We start from the raw sequence: 10,741 nt of genomic DNA, 5'->3' as shown, positions 1-10,741 counted from the left end.
GATGTAAAAGTTCTGAGACTAAAGCATGCTAGTCCTGTTTGAAGAACAGAAAGTTGGCATGGCTGGTGTGGAAAGAACAAAATGGAGAATAAACAAGGTGATGCAGAATCACTCTTATAGAGTCGGGCAGGTCATGGTGCCGGCCTTAAATGTTTCTGTGACTGAGATAGGAAGCTACTCGTTAGACATGATCAGACGTAATGTTTTACCAACATCATCCTGCTTTAATGTTGAGGTTAGACTAGACAAGGTCAAGGGCAAAAGAAGGGAGATCAGTTAGCAGTCTATTGTAACAATCAAGGCAAAAGATGATGGTGACTTATGCATTTAGGTGGCTGAATTCTGTCTTTATTTTAAATGGAAAGTCAACACACCAATTTAGGGCTAACAAAAATAGGAGAGCCCAGGATGACACCAAGAGTTCTGACCTGAGCAAATTAAAAAAAAAAAAAAATAGTAGAAACCAATTTAGGGAGAATATCAGGGATTCCATTTGGATTACAGTTGTTCCTTGAACAACATGAGTTTGAACTGCACAGGTTCACTTACATGTGGTTATTTTCCAAGAGTAAATACACTGACTTCACAGTCAGTGGTCTGTTGAATCCAAGGATGTGCAGGAACCTCAGATATGGATAGCCAACTCAACGTAACTTATGTGTGGATAAACCCCTGCATTGTTCAAGAGTCAACCATGGTTAGGTTAGAGATATCCATTGTTTATCCAAGTGGAGGTAGCAAACTGGGAGTCATGTTCAAGGAAATCTTGATTAAAGATATAAATATCAGATCATCAGCATATAGATATCTGAATGAATACAGATGGAAAATGATGGAATAAATTTCAAACCTTTGAGTTTTACTGTCACTGGAGTTGTTTCAAAAATAAAGACATGTAAACACCCTGAAGAGCCTAATTGCAAAATTCAGCTAAAGCTGAGGTACAAACATTTGAAACGGATGTGTCTTCACTGTCTAGTTTCCAAAAAATGATAAAGCAAGAGGAAAAAAATTCTCATCAGTTTAGTTACTTATTTTAAATATTTATTATGAGTTTATTTTACCCTATACATAGTTCAAATCTTCACACAATTAAGGGGTTTTCATGGTTATCAGGATGAGACTTGGGTTGGAGAGTCCCTGTAGACACCTCTTTCCACAACCTCTCATATCTTGGTTTAATCCACATAGCTAATTATCTTCAAGTAAGAGCTCTTTGAGTTGGCCACTTTCTCAACTTGCAGCTTTGAGAAAAGCATCATTAGAATCATCTGCCTTCTACAACCTAGGGAGGAGATTCAGAGCCAGGATGAATTTCAAGAGCAATTTCATGCTGAATAGCCTGGTAATTTATTTCTTGTGGAGTTCCAGTGTTCAAGTCAACCTGGCTGGAGACAGATGGCTCTGAAGAAGGGCTCTGTTGAGGCATTCCTGGAATCATATCTGAAGTTCCTGGCAGGGATTCCTGCTTCAAGGGTTCCTTCTCAAAGGCTTCTGTGTTCTCCTGCATGAATTTAGTCTTCTCCAAGGAACTTGCTACAGATATCAGTGGCTAAATAAAAAGCAGAGGAGCAAACAAAGTCATTCACAGAGACTAAACATTCTCGGCATAGCAGGAATACAATATTGCCATTTTCAAGCTCAAGTCTGAGCAAAACTGAAAAAGACATTATCCAGAAAAGCATAAAACAAATCTGACAGTTTCAAGATAATTCACCAATAATTTAACTGCCAGACAGAGCAAAATTCAACACCTTTTAAAGAAAAACTACAAAGTCTAGATGGCCTATACAGTATCACATACAAAGTTCAGCACACAGGTAAATAATTACTAGACATGTGAAAAAGTAGGAAAATGTGAACCATAATCTGGACAAAAAATATTTACTAGAAAGAGACCTCAAAATGACAAAGATGATGAGATTGGCAGACAAGAACTTAAAAGTGATTACAGATTTAAAGGAGAAAAATGGCCATAATGAGTGAAAAGATAGGGTATATCAGCAGAGAAGATAGGAGCCAGAATGGAATTCTAGAACTGAAAAATAAACTGTCCAAAATGAAAAAAAAAATCATTAAATACCTAAATAGGGTATTGGACATTGCAGGAGAAAGGATCAGTAAACCTGAAGACAGATCAATAGAAATTATCCAAATTGAAGCACAGAGAAAAAAAAGATGGAAAAAATAAATATAGTCTCAGTGACCTATGAGACTCAAGGAGACATCAAGCATCCACGTAATTGCAGTCCCTGGTGAGCTAGGAAACCTTGGAGCTTAAGTTCTATCCTCAACTTCGCCCACTGTCCAATCAGCAGTGGACCCTATGAGGCACTGCAGAAAGGTCTGTGAAGCACTTGCCCACATGATCTCTAAGACCCTTCTAACTCCAAAGTGCTATGAATGAATCTGTGCAGCAAATCTACTTATTGTTTCCCATAAAAACGTGTTCCTGAAACAAAGATCTGAAACATGGCTCAGATCTTTATAACAATGGGGTTTTCAGACTTAGAAACAGAATAATGACTTACTTAACTAAAAGATGCCTCTGCTTAATGAAGAGAAACCAATACAAGGACAACTTTTGCCCGTTTTCTTCGAGGTCTGACTCAAATGCTATCTTCTCTGTGAGTCTCTTCTTGATTCCCGTAATTTGATGTGATCTCTACCACACAGAGTGCTCTGTTTCTACTTCTCTTTTGACCCATGCACTAGACCAACAGTTGAATCTGGGGCACTAAAAGCAATGATGGTTTTAGATATTTAGGAAAATCTTGCAAAACTTTGAGTACAGGCGTTAAAATCCATCAGTTAAATCAGCAGGCCTTCTGAAACCCAATGCAATCCATTCTGGGCCTATTTCAGGTAAGTTTTACAGTTCTAGTGATGAAATCTAAAGGTGACAGCAGCAAGGAACAGTTTGCAATTCACTTGGAGCCAACAAGAAACCAGAACTTAGACTGTTATTCTATTTGATGTACCTCCATAGCTTCCCTTGTGGCTCAGCTGGTAAAGAATCCATCTGCAATGTGGGAGACCTGGGTTTGATCCCTGGGTTGGGAAGATCCCCTGGAGAAGGGAAAGGCTACCCACTCCGGTATTCTGGCCTGCATAATTACATGGAGTGTATAGTCCAAGGTGTCACAAAGAGTTGGACACGACTGAGTGACTTTCACGTCACCACTTCCTCACCCTTTATCTAGCTCTTTCAATTTGTACCAGGATGTGGCTCTCCCTTGCCCTGTAAGCATTAAGCTTTTTTTTAGACTCCTGTTGGGTTCCCTTTGCTTCCTTCTAACAAAGGGAATAAATTTCCATAATTACAATTTGCTCGTGAACTCTTTCCTAAAACTGAGAACTTGCTCCCAATCCAGGCATCAGGCTGGCTCTCATTTCCCTGACAATTGCCAATTGTCTCACACTTGGCAAAAGAACAGCAAACCTTTTGTCCATCCAAATCTTGCTAAGGAGTACAATACAGGGTGTGAAATCTGAGTGCAACACAGAGGAACAATTCAAAATACTGATGTGAGCAAAGTTTTCCATCATAAAACCAGGGTACAGTTTTGGGACTCTTTCCTTGCCTTGTATATTTACATTTCATTAACAGTGAAGCAAGGTGTTAGAAAAGGATTAGCGTGGGCAACCGAGGTGATGACAACTTTTGCTTAATGATCACACCTCTACCATCTCCCAACAACTGCTCAAATGATGAACTGTTCCTGAGGGAGGGTTCCTTCAATTACTGCTTTCAGACTGTAGTAGGAAACGATCTTTCTTTTGATCTACATGTAAAATATCCAGACTTTAAAATAAATCTATTAATTTTGAGGAAAGCTGAGCATGTTGATATAAATGTACACAAAGCTTAATATTTTCATCAAAATTGGCTTTGGAAACTAGCCAAAGCTAATAAATTATATAAGACTACGTTAAAGATTTTCATGCACAGGAATACAGAGATCGTTACAAAGATGTCAGATATCAAGTTCAAGAAGTCAATCTGCTCTCCAAGTGTCATATACTTTGCAGAAAGCACAAAATGACAGATGGTGTTTTTCAGAAGACTGCGGCAAAAATTGTGGGAGATAAAAGATAAGCTTGTCAGACTAATAAACACAGAGTTGTTGCTAACTATTCTAATAATTCATGACCACTATTAGAGCATCACAGGAGATATCTTGTGGCTTGATACATAAATGCTGCTGCTAAGCTGCTAAGTCACTTCAGTCTTGTCTGACTCTGTGTGACCCCACAGATGGCAGCCCACCAGGCTCCCCCGTCCCTGGGATTCTCCAGGCAAGAACACTGGAGTGGGTTGCCATTTCCTTCTCCAATGCATGAAAGTGAAAAGTGAAAGGGAAGTCACTCAGTCATGTCCGACTCTTCGTGACCCCATGGACTGCAGCCTTCCAGGCTCCTCCGTCCATGGGATTTTCCAGGCAAGAGTACTGGAGTGGGGTGCTATTGCCTTCTCCAGATACATAAATAGCATATATTAAATAAGTTAAATAAACAGTATATAACATAAAATAATATATCTGAAGTATATACTGGAAACCATATTTGGTTTCTGAAAAATATTTAGTAATTTTTTAAAAGAATTCGAAGAATCTTGTATGAAAATATATTTGTTCCAGGTGATGCTTTAGATTTTTCTAAACTCTGGTTTTTTAAACCAGTAACATGCAAGGTATTTCCTGAAATCTAAAATGCCTTTAAGCATTTTGTTCATTGACAAGGATTTTATTGACAAGGATTATCAGTAAGATTGATTTACATACAAACATATGACTGTGGAGGGAAAGTAGGTTTGGGGAACCTCAGTGCACTCCGTGCATTTCCTGGTACCCACCACGGGATGTGGGTGTGTGCCCACTGCCGAGTTTCTCCTCCCTAGCTGGTAGTGACACTTTTCACACTGCTCTTGAATCGCACGTTCTTCTTGCTTCAGCATTTCTGCCATTCTGGTTTCTTTGAGGCTATTTTCATATTCTCTCTGCAGCTGGATCTTCTCTTGTCTATCCTGGGGTGATATGACAGAGTAGAGTCTGGTCAGTCCCCGGAGGCATGGACCCTCCCCAGGGCATCTCTAGAGTCCTGCTTTGGGTTTCAGGTTACTATGAGAAAGCTCACAGCCCTCCCCAGACTGACCTAGCTCTCATGCACCCACCTTTTCTTTTGCTTTCGCCGTTTTCCTGTAATGATAAAGCCAGTGAGCCAGGTACTCTATGGGGTCACTGGGCTGAACCATCGCCACTTCTGCCAGAGCCTGGGCCAGGCGATTTCCAAAGCACCTCTTCAGGTAATTGGTTTCCATCCTGGCGGGCTTGGGAAACATCAAAACAGGGTCACAATCTAATTGGACTTAAAACAAAAAAAATAGACACATTCTAACCAATGGAGATTCATTTGGGGACAAAAGTGAGATGTTTCTGGGAGCCCATCCTTCCCCCAAATTACCAATAAATATATATGCACTTGCCAATAGCTCTTACATTCAAATGAACTTTTTTCTCAAGCTTTCCAGCTGTCCTAGGTCACAAAATAGGTCCTGGGGTTCATCTGGCCAGGAGCTTGGTGGATGGGTATTTAAGAGTGGCTGAGGCCTCCACTTATCCACACATCTCTACTCTTGAGTAGGAAGGAAATAGCTGAGCAGGCAGGAGGGTGTAAGAGGGTCTCTGGGCACCTAGCAAGCCACACTATTGTGAGGTTAAAAGCTACAGTCATCTATGACATAGATAAGACAGGCTTATATATTTCACCACGGACCACTGAGAAGCCCTGAGGCAGAGAGGGAGGGAAAATGCCTGGCACTGTAGCTACTGCCCAGGGCTACCTGAGCAGAGGTGTATGCAGCAGTAGGAACACAGACTCCAAGATCAAACAGACCAAGTTCCAGCCCTGGGTCTCCTGTTTATTAGCTGTGTGATCTTCAGCAAGTTACCAAGTCTCTCTGAGCCTCAGCTTTCTGATCTAGGAACAGAATAACAAAAATATGTATTTCATAATTGTGAGGATTAGAAGATATACTAAATACATGTGAAGCACATAGCTTGGCGAGTAATAAATATTTACTATTAGCTGTTACAGTGGAAGATTGTGACATGAAATCGCCTGGCACCCAGCCTCTTCCTGACCATCTTCATATTTCTGAAGCTGACACATTTTAACTCCAAAAGAGCTAATAATAAAGTGAATAATAGGCTTAGATCAAGTCCTAGCATTTTCTGGAGGCACTTTTCAGTTTAAGGAGGGAAAGGTAAGTAGATTGATAGATATGAATATGGAAAAAAATTCCTAGCTCTTTCCACTGCAAAGGCCTAGAACCCAAAACACCTCAGTAGCAATGAACACACAGAGTCTGCTTTTTTTTTTAAATTGAAGTATAGTTGATTAGTAATGTTGTTTTAATTTCTGCTGTACAGCAAAATGATTCAGTTATACACATACATTAAAATACATATTCTTTTTATATTCTTTTCGATTATGGTTTACCACAGAATATTGAATATAGTTCCCTGTGCTATACAATAGGACTTGTTGTTTATCCATTTTATATATAATAGTTTGCATCTGCTAACCCCAAGCTCCCAGCTCATTTCCACCCACTACCCACCCCACCCACCTAGCCTCAGATAGAATTTGCTTTTAAATAGCCTTAACAATTTAAAAGGAATCAGGGTTCCTTGGAGAAAGGACCAAGATCAAGGCAGGAAAAGTCTAATAAACCTGGAATATTTTGCTGTCCCCCCAAAATAAGAAAATGCTAAAAAATAAAATGGTTGGGGACAGAGGAGTCAGCTTGAAGGGGCTGCTGCTGCTGCTGCTGCTAAGTCACTTCAGTCGTGTCTGACTCTGTACGACCCCATAGACGGCAGCCCACCAGGCTCCCCTGTTCCTGGGATTTTCCAGGCAAGAACCCTAGAGTGGGTTGCCATTTCCTTCTCCAATGCATGAAAGTGAAAAGTGAAAGTGAAGTCGCTCAGTCTTGTCCGACTCTTAGCGACCCCATAGACTGCAGCCCACCAGACTTCTCCATCCATGGGATTTTCCAGGCAAGAGTACTGGAGTGGGGTGCCACTGCCTTCTCCATTGAAGGGGCTATTGCTAGCCAAATCTGAAGTAATTTGGCCACCAAAATTAGTAATGACTGTTGTTATTGTTCAGTTGCTAAGTCGTGTCTGACTCTGCAACCCCATGGACTGCAGCACACCAGGCTTCTCTGTCCTTCACTAGCTCCTGGAGTTGGTTCAAACTTATGTCCATTGAGCTGGTGATGCCATCCAACCATCTCATCCTCTGTTGCTCCTTTCTTTACTTGCCCTCAATCTTTCCAAGCATCAGAGTCTTTTCCAATGAGTTGGCTCTTTGCATCAAGTGGCCAAAGTATTGGAGTTTTAGCTTCAACAATAATGACTGTAATGGATTATAATCAACTGAATAAAGTAAGAATCCATGAGTCCATATAAGAATAAATTACTGAATGGGAGAGCAGGCAAATTCTTTCATAAAGAAGAATGCCAACTAATAAATGTGGAAAGAAAAATGAAATTTTAAAATATTTTGTGATGATCATAGTATAACTGAAGCAATCATCAGTGAACACTAAAACTTAGTGAATATTTGACAAGGAGTAGCATATTCATATGGAGAAGGAAATGGCAACCCACTTCAGTGTTCTTGCCTGGAGAATCCCATGGACAGAGAAGCCTGGTAGGCTGCAGTCCATGGGGTCACACAGAGTCGGACACGACTGAAGTGACTTGGCAGCAGCAGCAGGATATTCATATAGTCCCAAAGTTTCTCTCCACAAATTATGGATTACTCCAAAAAGAAATTCAGAAACTTCACAGTGGTAAAACCTGAATGTTAACCAAATGATCAAAGGCACAATGTTAACCAAATGATCAAAGCAAACATCACCCATAAAGGGACAAAATAACATTATGTGTCTCCTGATATGATGCACTTTGTCCTGGGACACAATACATTTCTGTAGGTTCTTGCCCCAAATGCAAAACTGGAATCTGACATCAAACAAAGCCAAGTTGAGAGAAAGTCTGTAACTGGGGTATACTCTTAAAATGTCAACATCAGGAAAGACAAAAAAGATGAGGCACTGGTCCAGATCAAAGGAGCCTAAACAGCCATCCCAACTAAATTCAATATATGATCCTTAGTTGGATGTAGACCAGAAGATAGAATTCTGTAAAGGACATTGTTGGAAAAACTGAATGTGAACTGTAAGTTCCATAATAGAATTGTATCAAGGTTAAACTTCCTGGTTGTGGTAATTCAAATATGAGTAAGAAAATGTCCTTGTCCCTAGGAAATATACAGTGTGTCAGGGCAGAATAATAGCTCCCAAAGGTGTTCACAAAGTAATACCTGGAATCTATGAACTACGTTACCTTATATGACAAAGAGGAGTTTGCAGATGTGATTAAATTAAGCATTTTTTGTTTTGGGGAAATTATACTGGATTATCCAGGTATGCAGGCTTTCCAGGTGGCTCAGTGGTAAAGAATCTGCCTGTCAGTGCAGGAGACGTGGCTTCAATCCCTGGATCTGGAAGATTACCTAGAGAATGAAATGGTAACCCACTTCAGTATTCTTGCCTGGGAAATCCTGTGGACAGAGGATCCTGGTGGGTTATAGACCATGGAGTCGAAAAGAGTCAGACACAATTTAGCCACTAAAATAACAACAAATCTAGGTAGGCACAATGTAATCACAAGAGTCTTTATAAGAGGGACACAGTAAAGTCAGACAGGGTAGAAGGAGGTGTGGTGATGGCAGCAGAGGGAGAAAAGGAGATGTGATTCAGGACCATGAGCCAAGGAGGGTGGGTGACCTCTGGAAGCTGGAAAAGGCAAGGAAAGGGATCTTTCCTAGGGCATCCAGGAGGAAGCAGCCCTGCTGAAACACTCTGATGTTAACCCTGTACGGTTCATCTTGGATCTCAAACTTCAAAAACTGTAAGATAATAAATGTGTGTTTAAAGTCACTACGTTTGGGGTAGTGGTGAAAGGCGGGATGGGAATATGTGATGGCTCCTTCTGCCAATCTGTGACTAATGCACCTGAACCAAAGCACCCAAATAAACTACTTTCTACACCCCATCTCATCAAAGTATGGTCCACAGTCAGCAGCATTGCATCACCTGGGAGCTGTTGAAATGCAGATTCTCAGGTCCCACCTCAGACTTACAGAATGAGAGTCTGCATTTTAACAGAATCCCCAGGTGATACACAGTCACAGCTCTCCTTTGCCTTAATCCCAGTACACCTACCCTTTCCAAGGGGCAGAATCACCAAGTTTGGAGCAGATAGTTCATCCAGTTTGCCACACTTACTGCAGTGTGGCAGCCACTGAGGACCAAACGTTGCTGAGCCTTCCATCTGTCAGCGCTCATGCTGGCACTTACTATCTCAACCAACATTTAGTGAAGCATCTTGCGCCCAGCACTGCCCCACATAAACTGAAACAAGACATGGGAGAGGCTAGTCAAGAACTGTGCAAAGCAACTAGCCCAGGGAAGGCTGCAGATGGTGGGGGAGATGAAAAAGGTTGGAAGACTTCCTGGAGGTGGGGGCACCTGCGCTCGTTCTGAAAGGAGTGCCAGCTAGAGAATGTTTCCAGCCAGCTGGCTCCACAAGGACTGAGTCATTAGCAGTTGTTCACTGAGTCACTAACATGGCCTGAAAAGAGTTCAGGGTGGAAGTCAGGGATGAGATACTCTACTCTCCGGGAAAACTGACAGAATAAACCTTCAGATAGAAATTTTCAGGAGAAAAATTTATAAACCCAATTTCTTGCATCTTACATACTTAGAAAAGCAATAAAATAATTAAACTGTGTGTGCTTGATAACTAGCAGTAAACTTTTACCTAGATATGTGTTTGACTGCAGGTACCCGTTCTCCAAATCTTCTATACGCTGACCTCTGCCCTCACCTCTTCCATGCTGAAGCAGTTTCTCAGAGTTGTCTGAGAGGCTGTCTGTAGGGCTATAATCCTCAGTTAAGTCCCCAAATAAAACTGAATTTACAGCTCTTAGATGTGCTATTTCCCCCACTCCCCACCCCCACCCCGCCCCCGCCTACCCACAGCCCAGTGGACAGGATCCAAGCAGAAGTCACCAGCAGGTGCAAAAGCGCTAGGTTTAGAAAATACCAGGATGTTAGATTGCTACACTCTTCTCTGGCCTTAAGCCGTGCGGGCTTCACCTACAGGTAGCCTTAGCGCACCTCCATTCCCGGCCCCGCCCCGCCCCGCCCAGGTCAGCCTCTGTCCTTGCTCTCTCCGTGTGCACTGTGCTTGCCAGTCTCGCTTTGTCGATTCCTCCTTTTGGCTGTCCCCTCCTCACAGCCTCTAAATTGAACATCCTGTCTCTGCTCACCTACCCTGGTGCTTCCGGCTCTCCATCCAGCACCCTGCACACCTCGGGCGCAGCTTCCTCTCAGCTGCGCATCCTACCTCGTCCCACTCCTCCAGCTTCTCTCTGCAGCATCTACTCCTCCGTACGCTCCCCTCCCCTCTCAACCTCCACCATCGCTCACGCCCCGGCCCGCGCGCCCCCTCGTCTGACCTCGGCTCAGCGTTGTCAGCTTAGCTCTCAGCGCGCACTCTTCTTTCTTTGACCCAGGCAGTCTCCAGCCCAGGGGCGCCGGGCTCGTTGCCTAGCAACGGGACGCTCTCTGCAGGTAGGTAGGCGCATGCGTCAGGCGCCAGCC

The 10,741-nt window shown here is 42.4% G+C and overlaps 1 protein-coding gene across 5 annotated transcripts; it reads right to left on the bottom strand.

The window, feature by feature from the left end:
• Positions 1 to 1,022: 1,022 nt before the first annotated feature.
• Positions 1,023 to 10,683, bottom strand: DYDC2 (DPY30 domain containing 2). Of its 5 annotated transcripts, none has more exons than XM_027530418.1 (7): positions 10,597 to 10,683; positions 9,897 to 10,007; positions 8,418 to 8,586; positions 5,843 to 5,979; positions 5,174 to 5,329; positions 4,856 to 5,026; positions 1,023 to 1,552 (listed from the first exon to the last, which is right to left on the bottom strand). In XM_027530418.1, the coding sequence occupies exons 5-7, from the start codon at positions 5,318 to 5,320 to the stop codon at positions 1,286 to 1,288; spliced, it is 585 nt and encodes a 194-aa protein (XP_027386219.1). In that variant the 5' UTR covers positions 5,321 to 5,329; positions 5,843 to 5,979; positions 8,418 to 8,586; positions 9,897 to 10,007; positions 10,597 to 10,683; the 3' UTR covers positions 1,023 to 1,285. The 5 variants fall into 5 exon arrangements, with proteins under 5 accessions (XP_027386219.1, XP_027386218.1, XP_027386220.1 ...); XM_027530417.1 differs by having other exon boundaries at positions 9,897 to 10,015; positions 10,597 to 10,675; XM_027530419.1 differs by lacking the exon at positions 9,897 to 10,007 and having other exon boundaries at positions 10,597 to 10,675.
• Positions 10,684 to 10,741: the final 58 nt, after the last annotated feature.

Source organism: Bos indicus x Bos taurus, chromosome 28, assembly GCF_003369695.1.
Source record: "Bos indicus x Bos taurus breed Angus x Brahman F1 hybrid chromosome 28, Bos_hybrid_MaternalHap_v2.0, whole genome shotgun sequence".
In the NCBI taxonomy this organism is placed as follows: Eukaryota; Metazoa; Chordata; class Mammalia; order Artiodactyla; family Bovidae; genus Bos; species Bos indicus x Bos taurus.
Note: the sequence above shows the minus strand (reverse complement) of the source record. Positions and strands in the feature narration are given on the sequence as shown.